This window comes from Mobula birostris, chromosome 4, assembly GCF_030028105.1.
Source record: "Mobula birostris isolate sMobBir1 chromosome 4, sMobBir1.hap1, whole genome shotgun sequence".
In the NCBI taxonomy this organism is placed as follows: Eukaryota; Metazoa; Chordata; class Chondrichthyes; order Myliobatiformes; family Myliobatidae; genus Mobula; species Mobula birostris.
This window is the reverse complement of record NC_092373.1, coordinates 190,645,553-190,659,724: the sequence shown is the minus strand read 5'-3', so window position 1 is coordinate 190,659,724 and position 14,172 is coordinate 190,645,553. Positions and strand designations below refer to the sequence as shown.

The following is a 14,172-nucleotide window of genomic DNA, read 5'->3' as shown; positions in this document are numbered from 1 at the left end:
ACATCATCCATCCTTGGGCAACAGTAGCATTTACCAAGTTCACTGAAAAACGTGCGAACAGCTTCACTCACCTGCTCTGGACTCATATAGAGTTTCGTGCCCACTTGCCCAGTGTGCCTGGCGTACACTGGCATTGGTGTAAGTATGGACCCCTCCTCTTCCTCTTGGTCCATTGCCGTCACCAGCCCAAAATCACCCACTTTCACCACATCATCCAATGTAAAGAAAATATTTGAAGGCTTAAAAAGGAAATAAAAAAGGAGCCCATTTCAAATAGAAGAATACAGAAACGAGGATGACCTTCAAGGATGTTATCTGTAGAAATGCAATACGAGCTAACCCAGTTAGAAAGTTGCTTTGATTTCCATAATGTGCACACCATGGCAGTGCTTTGCATCGACATCACTTCAATAACATACAGTGGCCACTTTGTTAGGTGCACCTGAACATCTGTTCGTTGATACAAAATCTAACCAGCCAATCACATGGCATAAACTCACTGAATAAAAGCATGCAGACATTGTCAAGAGGTTCAGTTGTTGTTCAGACCAAACATCAGCATGAGGAATAAATGTGATCCAAGTGACTTTGACCGCGGACTGATTGGTGGTGCCAGACAGGGAGGTGTGAGTATCTCAGAAACTGAACTCCTGGGATTTTCGTGCACAATAGTCTCTCGAGTTTACAGAATGGTACGTAAAACAATAAGGACATCCAGTGAGTGGCAACTCTGTGAGCAAAAACTCTTTGTTAATGAGAGGGATCAGAGGAGAATGGCTGGTTCAAGCTAACAGGAAGACAACAATAACTCAAAAAACAAGCAACACACATCAAAGTTGCTGGTGATCGCAGCCATGCATTACAACAGTGGTGTTCTGAACACACAACACAATGAACCTTGAAGTGGATGGGCTACAGCAGAAGACCAGACTAAGTTCCACACCTAATAACGTGGCCACGGAGTGCAAATCGCCCTGATTTAAGGGATAGAAGAAGGTACTGACAGCCAATTCCAATGGTCTGATAATGAACTGATCTATCATAGGCTGTAACTGCCCCCAGATGTCATACAGGATTGACAGACAAATGACAAGCAACAGTGAGTGATGGGTAAAGACCATCCAGCCAACTCTCCAGATCTTTCAACAGCACCAGCACCTCCTACATCCAAGTCCCATTTGGTTCGAGTGGTCAGAACAGCTCTCTGTGTCTACAAGAGCAAGGCTGAGCAATAACACTTGCTCCTTGCTTTTGAAAGCTCAAGTCCTCTCACTAGTCCTGACTATTGCAGAACATGTTCACATAGTGCTACAAAGGGCAAGAAAAACAGAATTATTTTGTCACCACTGTGAAATTACACTGTTGAGGTTGCAGTAAATATTCCAAACATGTTACTGGAACTCTCCAGACAAAAATATTATAATGAAAACAAGACAAATATCTTTATATGTTGCACTTTGATTTCACCCACAATCGTCCTTTTAAAAAAAAAAGTGGTGAATCTGTGGAATTCATTGCAATAGATGGCTGTGGAGATGAAGTCATTGAGTGTATTTCAAATGGGGGTTGATAGGTTCTCAATTCGTAAAGGCGTAAAGGGTTATGGGCAGGTAATCTGGGCTGAGAGGAACAATAAGCCAACCATGATGCAATGGCGCTGCAGACTCGATGTGCCAAATAGCCTAATCCTACTCCTATACATTATGGTCTACAAAAGTCTGCCTGTTAAAGGGTAGTGTATCCAATGGATGTGGAGTCCTTTGGCTGTGGCACAATGTAATTCAAATTCATGAATAAAAATTGCTTACACCACACTCAGAAGCAGATTGGTTAAACATAGAAAACCTACAGCACAATACAGGCCCTTCAGCCCACAAAGCTGTGCCGAACATGTCCTTACCTTAGAAATTACCTAGGGTTACCCATAGCTCTCTATTTTTCTGAGCTCCATGTACCTGTCCCGGAGTCTCTTAAAAGACCCTATCGTATCCGTCTCCACCACCGTTGCTGGCAGCCCATTCCACACACTCACCACTCTGTGTAAAAAAAAAACTTACCCCCGACATCTCCTCTGTATCTACTTCCAAGCACCGTAAAAATGTGCCCTCTCATGCCGGCCATTTCAGCCCTGGGAAAAAGCCTTTGACTATCCACATGAGCAATGCCTCTCATCATCTTATACACCTCTATCAGGTCACCTCTCATCCTCCGTCGCTCCAAGGAAAAAAGGCCGAGTGCACTCAACCTATTCTCATAAGGCATGCTCCCCAATCCAGGCATCGTCCTTGTAAACCTCCTCTGCACCCTCACTATGGTTTCCATATCCTTCCTATAGTGAGGCGACCAGAACTGAGCACAGTACTCCAAGTGGGGTCTGAACAGGGTCCTATATAGCTGCAACATTACCTCTCGGCTCCTAAACTCAATCCCACAATTGATGAAGGCCAATGCACCATACACCTTCTTAATCACAGAGTCAACCTGCACAGCAGCTTTGAGCGTCCTATGGACTCGGACCCCAAGATCCCTCTGATCCTTCACACTGCCAAGAGTCTTACCATTAATACTATATTCTGCCATCATATTGGACCTACCAAAATGAACCACTTCACGCTTATCTGGGTTGAACTCCATCTGCCACTTCTCAGCCCAGTTTTGCATCCTATCAATGTCCCACTGTAACCTCTGACAGCCCTCCACACTATCCACAACACCCCCAACCTTTGTGCCATCAGCAAATTTACTAACCCATCCCTCCACTTCTGGTTGAAGGAATAAAATTCAAGGCAAATGGTTGAGTTAAAAAAAAATAAATGATAACCAGATATAGGTCTACAGCCGCCACAACCACTTCAAAGAGTTTGTTTGGAACAGACTTGATTACAAAGACTTAAGGAATATCCACCCACTGTACCTCCAATACCCAGCTCATTACGACCTCTTCAAATTTAAACCCTGAAGCTCTTAAGCTCTACTTAGTCACTCAAATGTTGTTGCAGCTCTAAATCCCCAGGAACCAGGTAGACATTGCCCAAATCCAACACACACTGCAGTTTAAACCATTATCTGAGGCAGAGGCTGAGCCAAGGTAAATAATAAATCCAATTAGGTATTCTGGCAAAACTCAACATAGATGGATTTCCATTTGGTCCTGGGATGGGAGCATCACTGGCTTGGTCAGCATTTGTACCCACTCCTACTTCTACGTGAACAAAGCGGCCTGTGAAGCTGATTCAGTTAAGAAGCAACCACACTGCTACAGACACAGTCACCAAAAACCACAGACAGAGCAAGGATTGCAGGTTTCCAACCACGAAGGGCGTTAGTAAACCAGAAAGATTTGTGGTCTCATTGTCACCATTACTGTTAAAATTGCAAGACACACTTAATCACATCCCTATTTCACAGGTATAAACGATACCATCAAAGTGCTTGTTCAGAAGGATTTGTGCCCAGATGCCATGATGGGAGTTTGACAAATTTTACAACTTCACATTTTTTTTTAAAGAACCTAACGCACATCATCAGCCAGCTTCAGTTAGCCTGGAGGGTTGAGGAGTGTTTGATGGTTCTGGGCCTGTACTCAATGGAATTCAGAAGAATAAGGGAAGATCTCATTGAAACCTATCAAATGTTGAAAGACCGCAACAGAGTGCATGTGAAGAGGATGTTTCCTATGGTAGGGGTGCCTAGGACCAGCGGACATCCATTTAGAATGGAGATGAGAAGGGATTTCTTTAGCCAGAGAGTGGTGAATCGATGGAATTCATTACCACAGGCAGCTGTGAAGGCCAAGACGTTCAATATATTTAAAACAGAGGTTGACAGATTCTTGCAAAGCACACAAATTGCTGGAGGAACTCAGCAGGCCAGGCAGCATCTATGGAAAAAAGTACAGTCGACGCTTTGGGCTGAAATCCTTCAGCAAGACTAGAGGGAAAAATGCTGAGGAGCAGATTTGAAAGGTGGGGGGGGGGGCAGAGAAATGCCAGGTGATCACAGAAACTTGGAGGGGGGAGGAATGAAGCAAAGAGCTAGTAAGTTGATTGGTGAAAGAGACAGAAGGCCATGGAAGAAAGAAAGGAGTGGGGGGGAGCATCAGAGGGAGGCGATGGGCAGGCAAGGAGATAACATGAGAGAAGGACAAGGGGATGGGAAATGGTGAAGGCATTACTGGAAGGTTGAGAAATAGATGTTCATGCCATCAGGTTGGAGGCTACCCAAATGGAATACAAGGTGGTGTTCCTCCAACCTAAGTGTGGCCTTATCCCGACAGTGGATGAGGCCATGGATGGACATATCAGAATGGGAATGGGAAGTGGAATTAACATGGGTGGCCACTGGGAGATCCCGCTTGTTATGGCAGACAGAGTGTAGATGCTCGGCAAAGTGGTCTTCCAATCCATGTCGGGCCTCACCGATATGCTGTACAAGAGGCCACACCGGGAGGACCAAACACAGTAGATGACACCAAGAGACTCGCAGGTAAAGTGTCGCCTCACCTGGAAGGACTGTTTGAGGCCCTGAATGGTAGTGAGGGAGGTGGTGTAGGGACAGGTGAAGCACTTATCCTTGCATGCGGAACAAGTGCCAGGACGAAGATCGGTGGGGAGGAACAAATGGACAAGGGAGTCGCATAGGGAGCGATCCCTGCGGAAAGCAGAAAGTGTGGGGGGAAAGGTGTGTTCGGTGGTGGAATCCAGTTGGAGAAGGCAGAAGTTCTGGAGAATTATGTGCTGGACGCGGAGGCTGGTGGGGTGGTAGGTGAGGGCAAGAGAAATCCTATCACTGGTAGCATGGCGGGAGGATGGGCAAAGAGCAGACGTGCATGAAATGGAGAAGATGCAGTTGAGGGCAGCGTTGATCGTGGAGGAAGGGAAGCCCCTTTTTGAAAAAGGTGGACATCTCCTTCGTTCTAGAATGAAAAGCCTCATCCTGAGAGCAGATGGCGTTTTTACAAGTAGCAGGGTGGGACAAGGTAAGGTCCAGGTAGCCGTGAGGTTTATAATAGACATGAGTGGATAAGCTGTCTCCGGAAATAGAGACAGTGAGATTGAGAAAGGGAAGGGAAGTGTCGGAAATGGACCAGGTGTATTTGAGGGCCGGGTGGAAGTTGGAAGCTTTGATAGATTCTTGATTAGTCAGGGCATAAAGGATCTCAGGAAGAAGGCAGGAGATTGAGGCTGAGGAGGAAATGGACCAGCCATGATGAAATGGCACAGCAGACTCGATGGGCCAAATGGCCTGATTCTGCTCCTGTATTCTTATGGTCTTTTTGGGAACCACTACATGTGCAATTGTAGTGTATTTTTCAGGGCAAAAATATTAACCAGCTGCACAAGTGGACATGGACTCTTAATCACCTCAAGAAAAGACAGATCAAGCAACAAAATTTCATAGAAAGAATGGGTAACATGGCTAAAAATATTGGGTTCCTGCTAGATTTGTGAACTAAATGGGGCTAGAGGTAATATTCTGTAAACATCAGCATTATGTAGCTGCATCCCACACCGGGGAAGCTAAAATTCGCCACATTTCACTTCGATGTCCAAGTACCAGAAGCTAAAGTATTAAATCCTCTCAACTCTGTTTAAGTTTCAATTAGCTTCTAGTCACTGGGATCAACCTCCAAGAGGACCACCACCTTGTCACAGGGTTTGGAGGCCTGCATGCCTCAATGACCCAGACAGCTGTTTTGGCTGGAATCACGGCTTTACGCATTTACTCTTGGTCGAGTCACCCATGCCAAACAGGTCAAAGTGTAGAGGCTGGACTAAGAGTGGGCCACCAGTCCTCCAGATTAGGGGGTTCAGCCCAGGGCAAACAACCCTAACTGGCAAAACAAAATTGTTATGGAAACAGCAATGAAGAATCCTTCTACATCTGAGTGCGACGGCATTCCTGTATCTCTGCCCAGGACTTGCATGACTGACAGTGATGAGAAACAAGAAGCTACTGACATGGTGAAGGAAGCCCTGAACACCACCAGAGATGGAGGACCTTCATTGCTGCCCAAAACACCAGGGGTCAAAAATCCACAATATGAATGTACACATCCTAATTTATCATACTTTCCATCAAATTCTACATTTGAAACCATTACTTCACAGTTAAGTGAAGTCACTTCAAGGTGACAGCTCAGTGTCCTGCATGTTTCATTATACCTTAAGATCCCTGTGCATTAGTCCCTTGCTGTGCAAAAAGCAGACAGCATCAGCCATTTGTAAAAATATCCTGAGACACTCGGTTCGGTCCCGGTCCTCCATGCGACAGCGACCATTCATCCAGTCCTTCAGCGTCTCTTTCCGACAGAGCTGCATCTGAATGTACAAGTAAACCTTGGGAGAGCTCTGTTGTTTCACTTTCTCTTCCACTCCTTGGGACGCACCCAGATTGAGGAAGGTGGGTCTCGGCGGAGAGCACGATACATCACAGTCAGGGTGCAGACTCTCAGATCCACTGTTTATCTCCACCCAAGAGGCAGTGGGTTGCCTCCCACTGCAGCCTTTACTGTGACATGAAGGCTCACAGCCCGACTCAGAGACCCTGAAATGGCTGGAATCTTCAAACACTACATCAAAGGATGTGGTCTTGTCCTCACCCTTGGCTCCACCACAAGCCGTAGGGAATAATTCAGAGGTCTGTGCCGTGTTGGAATTTCCCTTGGTTTCGCTCTCGGACAGGAGGCCACTCTGGTCCCGCTGGGTGGCATCCGTGGAGAAGTCCAGACGCATGCACAGCTCAGATGAAGAAGGCTCGCTCGCGCCAATCGCAGCGTAGGAACTGAAATGCACCGAAGGTGCCGAACTCTCTGCGCAGTGTTCCACAGCTGGAGACTTCAGCTGGTTCATGGAGGGCACGTCTGGAGAGCTGCCTGGCCACTCAGTGCTGGGAAAGACAGAACAGAGATAGAATGAAACTCAAGGAAAACCATACCACTACTTCATGCAAAGTTGCCTCCCATACACACAAACACAGGAAATATCTGAGGGTAATAAGTATATAGGCAGAAAACAAATGTATGTGAAAATATAAAACCAACATCCCAGTCCACGGTCTCCTCCACCGCCACGACGAGGCCACTCTCAGGTTAGAGGAGCAAAACCTCATTCTATGTGGGTAGACTCCAAGCTGTCAGCATGTACATCGACTTCTACAATTTCCAGTAATTTCTCACTCCTGCCCCTTCTCTCTATCTATTTCCCATTCTGGCTCCCCCCCCCTTTACTCCACCTCTTCTCACCTGCCCATCACCTCCCTCTGCTTCCCCTTCTGCTTTGCTTTCTCCATTTTCCTCTCCTATCAGATTCTTCCTTCAACCCTTTACCTTTACCAGCTGTCACCACCCAGCTTCTCATTTCATTTCCCTCCTCTAGTCTCACCTATCACCTGCCAGGTTGTACTTCTTCCTCACCCCCACCTTCTTATTCTGGCTTCTTCCCCCTTCCTCTCCAGCCCTGATGAAGGGTCTCAAACTGCAAAGATTATTCCCCTCAAACAGCGACTGTTTATTTCCCTCTATGGATGCTGCCTGATCTGCTGAGTTCCTCCAACTGTGTGCGCGCCCACACTCCAACACACACGCGGCGCTCTGGATTTTCAACAGCTGCAGACTCTCATGTTTACCTGCACTTTAAAATAGAGTACGTAGACAAAACAAACCAAGAGATGTCAATTCTGAAGGAGGTGGAAATTGTCAAAATGTTTGTAATAGATTGAAGGGGTAGACCACTAATGGAATTGGTAGTGTGATACATTGTAAATCTTGTCTTGCATACTGTCATACACATCAGATGATTATGCAGTGGATTGAGTTCAAACAAAGCAGCTGATAAATCAGAAGGATCGGCAGAGACCAATACAGTTTGGCACCAGCAGAGTCGCAGGAGTTCCCAGCGTTCAACCCGACATAGGACTGCCTTTGGGGCTCCAGCTCCAGATTTTCCCTCTGGGTTTAACTCCAGGTGCCTTCCCCGTGAGTGGGTACAGCCCGCAAGGCAGCAGGAGTTTAAGATCAGAGGTTTCGCCTACGTGAGCTGACAAGCCCCATCTGCCTGAAGCAGCTGGTTTTAGGGTGGCATTAACCCGCCTTTGCCCCTTCTCCAGCCAGGAGAAAGAGCTCCACCAGGCTTAGTAGTTAAGCCAGGAGATCGACTTGGTTGTCAGAGGCTATTTGAGATGCACACCACTGAGAGCACTTAACAGGCAGTGGGCGCTTATCCGCACTACCTCACACAATTATGACAACCTTAAGGAACACGTGCACAAGTATTACAAAATCAAAATAGGGAGTGCGCCAAGAAGCAGGTGTACAAATGGACTGATGCCCAATCAAACAAATAGGTACTTTAATCAGACACCTGCGAGGACAAACTAGGGTAGGATTTACACAGTGAGCAGTAAGGCATTGAGGAGGTGTGGCACAACAAAAATCGGAGAATACAGATCCATAATCCCTTGAAAGTGGTGTCACAGGTAGATAGGGTTGTAAAGAAATCTTTTAGCACATTAGTCTTCAAAAATCAAAGTTCTGAGTACAGGAGTTGGATATTATACTTAAGTTATACAAGACATTGGTGAGGCCTAATTTGGAGTATTGTGTGCAGTTCAGTTCACCTACCTACAGGAAATATGTCAATGAGATTAAAAGAGTGTAAAAATTACAAGGATGTTGCCAGGACTTGAGGATCTGAGTTATCAGGGAAAGGCTGAACAGGTTAGGATTATTTTTCCCTAGAGCATAGGAGAATGACGGGAGATTTGATATCGATAGACAAAATTCTGAAGGATATGGGTAGGGAAAATGCAAGCTAGGATTTTCCACTGCAGTTTGGTGAGACTAAAATTAGAAGTTTTGGATCCGGCGTGAAAGGTGAAACGAGCTGCCAGCAGAAGTGGTAGATACAGGTTCAATTTCAACATTCAAGGGAAATTTGGACAGGTACATGGATGGAAGGGGTATGGAGGGATATGGTCTGGGTGCAGGTCGATGGGACTAGACAGATTAATAGTTTAATATGGACTAAACGTGCTGAAGGACCTGTTTCTGAAATTCTAGAAAGTGTTCTAGGAATCTAAACTGAAGCCCATGAAATATCAAAAGGTCTATAGAGTGGATGTAGAGAAGTCTAGGACCAGAGGGCACAGTCACAGAATTTTTAAGGACATCTCTTTAGAACAGAGATGAGGAGGAATGTCTTTAATCAGAGGATGGTGAATCTATGGAATTCACCACAGACAACTGAGGAGGCAAAGTCATTGGGTATATTTAAAACAGAGTTTGATAGGTTCTTGATTAGCAAGGGTGGCAATGGTTATGGAGAAGAGGCAGGAGAATGGGGTAGAGGGGGGGTTAATAAATCAGCCATGAAGGAATGCTGGAGCAGATTCGATGGGCCGAATGGCCTAATTATGCTCCTATGTCTATGGTGTAAACTGCAATTAATTTAGAATGGAGCTTCGGACCGGCTGATGAATTCTCAACATTTAGCAATACAGTACACATTGTGTAACACTTGTTAAAATGTTTTGTCATTAGTCCTTTACCCTTCGTCTTTCAGCAGCTGCCGATCCATCTCCTCCTGCCAGCCCTCAGGTGGCGCTTCCAGCCAGGCGTTGAAATAGCGGACGATGCCTGGATGCTCCAGCTTAGCCAGTGCCTTCACTTCCCGCATGACCTTCTCCCGTGCTTGATCACTGCGGCATAACAACAGTCAGATGTGGGTGGGCTGTCGCCAAACACTCAGCACAAAGACGTGGACAGGATTATTTTTGAGGCACAGAAAGGAGTGCAGCCAAGATGTGCTTTACAATATGAGCATAGGGCATGTGGACCAGAACTATTCTCTAGAGTTAAGAAAGAGGACACCTTATCAAAACCTACAGAACTATGACAAGGCTCGACAATCTGGATGGAGGAAGGATGCTCCTCGTGACAGGAGACTAGGACCAGGTCACAGATTGACAATCAAGGCCAACTCAATCCAAAACTTTGCTGAGCAAAGGGCCAGGTGGCCTCACCTATTCCTGCTCCTATTTCTTACAATCAAAGTTTCAGACCAGAAGACACAAGAGCAGAATTAGACCATTCAGCCCATCAAGTCTGCTCTCCCTTTGTATCATGGCTGATTTATTAACCTTCTCAACTCCATACCTCCGTCCTTTCTCTGTAACCTTGATAAGAACATAAGACATAGGAGCAGTTAGGCCATTTGGCCCATCAATCTTAAGTCTACTATTTACCAAAAAAAGGAGAATGCAGAGTCATAAAATTTTTTTGACTAATTTATGAAGCTTTGGGCAACCTTAGCAAGGCTGCTATGCCTTGCTTGACAGCTGAATAACACAAGAATGGGTTGACAATTAGGCGTTGCATTGGGTCAACATACTGGCAAGTGAAGAGAGTAGCAGACTTCTCTCACAATGGACCTCACTGATTCTGACCTTCTTACATAGAGTCAGAGAACTCTAGGCCCTTCAGCCCATCTAGATGATGCCAACCTGGTGCTCTGATTTGTCCCAATTACTTGCACTGCTATATATAAAAACGTCTGTAGCTGCTCACCGATTTGGGAGTCGAATCCTCTTTATGGCGTAGTTACAGTCGTCAACTTTGTTTTTTGCCTCAAACACTACTCCAAACCCACCGCGACCAAGGCACTGAACCAATTCAAAGTCAGTAAGACATCTGAAAGAGAAAAAACTGCATTACTGATATCTCCTACAGTGGATACTTCATAATTGTTACAATTACTAATCCTAAGAGGACCAAAAACAGAAATATAATTTTAGTGCCTGGAAACCCACCATGACCCCAAATCTAAGAAATGCTATTCACATCCATAAACCTGCTGCATCATTTAAATAAGCCATGATCTATCTCATTGTTAATTCCATTTAAATGACTTGCCTCATTAATCATTAAAACCCCAATTTAATAAACAAAATGTCAACCGCATGGCCTGGCAACTACAAAATCCAGCAGAGAGGATTTCAGATTTTTAAAATGTCTAGAATGTGCTATTTCCAAAATACTTCTATGGATCATGAGTATCCATTGGAAGTACACTCAGTGGCTACTATATTAAGTACCATCTGTACCTAACAAAATGGCCACCGAGTGTATGTTTGGGGCCTAGCCCATTCATTTCAAGGTTCGTCACGTTGTGTATTCAGAGATAATCTTCTGCATTCCTCTGTTGTAATGGCTGGTTAATTGAATTCTGTCACCTTCCTGTCAGCTTGAACCAGTCTGGCCATTTTCCTCCAACCTCCCTCATTAACAAGGTGTTTTTGTCCACAAAACTGCTATACCATTCATTGATTTCTTTTTTGTTTCTCTCACCATTCTCTGTAAACTCTAGAGACTGATGTGCTTGAAAATCCCAGGAGATCAGCAGTTTCTCAAACCACCCCATCTGTCACTGACAAACATTCAATGGTCAAAGTCACTTAGAATACACCTCTTCCCCATTCTGATGTTTGGTCTGAAAAACAATGGAACCGCTTGACCGCGTCTGCATGCTTTTATGCACTGAGTTTGCTGCCATGTGATTGGCTTATTAGGTATTTGCATTAATGAGCAGGTGTACAGGTGTACCTAATAAAGTGGCCACTGACAGTGTATCTACTGTTCTTCCCAGGTCCATGGCTATAAACTCGACCCTGTTCCCATACAAGAGGTCAATCAGCCTGTGCCCTTATGTGAAGTGTTTCACAACTGTTTTAATCCCAAAAAAGGACCAAAGACATAGATGTCATTTTAGTGTCTGAAAACCCAAATCTAAAAGAATGCTATTCACCTATATCCATGTTTTGATGTAATTCACAAAATTACACAGATGTTGCTTGAAAGTCTGGCATTTACAATAAAATGGGCTCGGCCTCACAATCTACCTCGGTATGATCTTGCATCTTATTATTTACCTACACCGTACATTTTTACTGCTTTTACGCTTTAATCCCACACTAAGTAACACTTAATTGTTATTTGTGATCTTTATTCCAGATCAATGCATCATGTAATGATTTGACCTGTATAACAATACACAAGACAAGCTTTCAACATATCTTGCCACATGCGACAATTCTCAACCAATTCCAATTTACTGTCCCTCCCAATCGTTCCCATTTCAGAGGTGTGTTAGGGATTAGTGAAATAACAGCTCTGTAACACAGTAGTAGAGAGCAGGGGATGATCATATAGCAGAGAGATAAAGAAGAACACTGCAGGGTTAGTCCAGGCAGAGGGAGCATGGCAAAAGTCCAAACCAGCCCAGACCACAAAGAGCAGGCTAAACTTATGCCAAGTTACCAGCCTAACAAAAAAAGCAGGACAGAAACTTGCCACTGTGCATTACAAGGTAAAGACGGAACTGCACACTACATATGCAGCATACACTCAAGCTTGAATGCCCACATAGTACACAGACACTAAAGACTAACACCACAAAAGGCTTACTTTACTTTATATATACACAGTGCATGCAGGGTAGAGATAGTGGAAGTGATAAGAAATAACACAAAAATACTGAAAAGTTTGGATGGGAAGCATTTGTTCCAGGATGCGCGACACCCCTGTTGATGTCAGCCTGTAATAAAGGCAAAGTTGATTTTGAAGGTTAAACCCCAGACTCCATGCATATATCACCTCACTATAGGAAGGATGTGGAAGCATTGGAAAGGGTACAGAGGAGATTTACCAGGATGCTGCCTGGTTTAGAGAGTAGGCATTATGATCAGTGATTAAAGGAGCTAGGGCTTTACTCTTTGGAGAGAAGGAGGATGAGAGGAGACATGATAGAGGTGTACAAGATAATAAGAGGAATAGATAGAGTGGATAGCCAGTGCCTCTTCCCCAATACAAAAGGACATGGCTTTAAGGTAAGGGGTGGGAAGTTCAAGGGGGATATTAGAGGAAGGTTTTTTACTCAGAGAGTGGTTGGTGTGTGGAATGTACTGCCTGAGTCAGTGGTGGAGGCAGATACACTAGTGAGGTTTAAGAGACTACTAGACAGGTATATGGAAGAATTTAAGGTGGCGGCTTATATGGGAGGCAGAGTTTGAGGGTCAGCACAACATTGTGGGCTGAAGGGCCTGTACTGTGCTGAACTATTCTATGTTCTATGTTCTATATGCTTTTCCATCTACAGAGGGAGGGAAGGGTCCACGATATAGCCAAGGACCAAGGAGAAACAGCAGATACACTTCTGATGGATATTCATGATCCACAGAAGCATCAAACAAAAATAGACAGGAATAGGGCATTCACCTTCAAATCTGGTCTACAATTCAGCATCATCAAGGCTGATCAGAAGCATGCAACGGCTTGCCCCTCCATTTCCTTTGATGCCTCCAGCCCCAAGAATTCTGCCGACCGTGTTATGATCTTGCACTTCAGCATTCAGCTGCACTGCACCTTTTTAGTAGCTTTAACACTTTATTATGTATATATGTCTTACATCATCCTAGTTCAACGCACTGCGTAATGATTTGATCTGTATAAACATCATGCAAAACGAGCTTTTCAACAATAATAAACCATAATCCAACATCACTGGAAGAGAGTTCTCCTCTCAGTCATAAACGGTTTATCATCATCTTTAGATTGTACTTCCAAGTTACAGTATGGAGTCAGAGTTGCAAAGGACAGAAATGAGTCTTTTGACCTACGAAACCTGGATAACACGTGTATCATTTGGAAATACAACACAACCAACATGGAATTATGGAACCAATTGGGAGGAAGTCAAAGAGTTACCCCAGGTGAACAGGTTGATAACCTGAAGAAACAACTTGGCTTGCTGATAAATTGTAGACTGGCAAGGCACAATCACAAAGCAGCAAAGCTCAACATCATGAGAAAAACTAAGACACTAAAGCAATAAAAACACTGACTCAATCACTTGTCAATGCTCTACCTGAAATAGTGTTCTTTCAGAAATAGGGCCACTTCCACCAACTTTCCAGTGAGACAAGCATTCAGTAGGAATTGTTAGAGCACAAGGAGCACAACAGATGATATCGAGAACACGACGGATTTTACCTGGACACGTATTCAAAAACCCCAGAGGAGTTTGCCAGCTCCTTTGTTGCTTCTGCAGTGGCATCACTCGCACTTTCAATTTGATATGGCAGCTCAGAGTCCCTCCTTTGCTGCAGGAAGGAAGCAAG

The 14,172-nt window shown here is 44.6% G+C and overlaps 1 protein-coding gene across 4 annotated transcripts in view; it reads right to left on the bottom strand.

Annotated features, from left to right (window-relative positions):
- The window catches only part of eif2ak3 (eukaryotic translation initiation factor 2-alpha kinase 3), a 93,764-nt gene that overhangs the window by 13,889 nt on the left and 65,703 nt on the right, over nucleotides 1–14,172 (bottom strand). For all 4 annotated transcript variants that reach the window (XM_072256706.1, XM_072256705.1, XM_072256704.1 and 1 more), the window contains exons 10-14: nucleotides 14,045–14,154; nucleotides 10,565–10,687; nucleotides 9,547–9,696; nucleotides 6,165–6,888; nucleotides 72–239 (exon numbers count right to left, since the gene is read on the bottom strand). In XM_072256706.1, coding sequence (XP_072112807.1) covers nucleotides 72–239; nucleotides 6,165–6,888; nucleotides 9,547–9,696; nucleotides 10,565–10,687; nucleotides 14,045–14,154 — 1,275 coding nt within the window. The remainder of the gene's footprint in view (nucleotides 1–71; nucleotides 240–6,164; nucleotides 6,889–9,546; nucleotides 9,697–10,564; nucleotides 10,688–14,044; nucleotides 14,155–14,172) is intronic.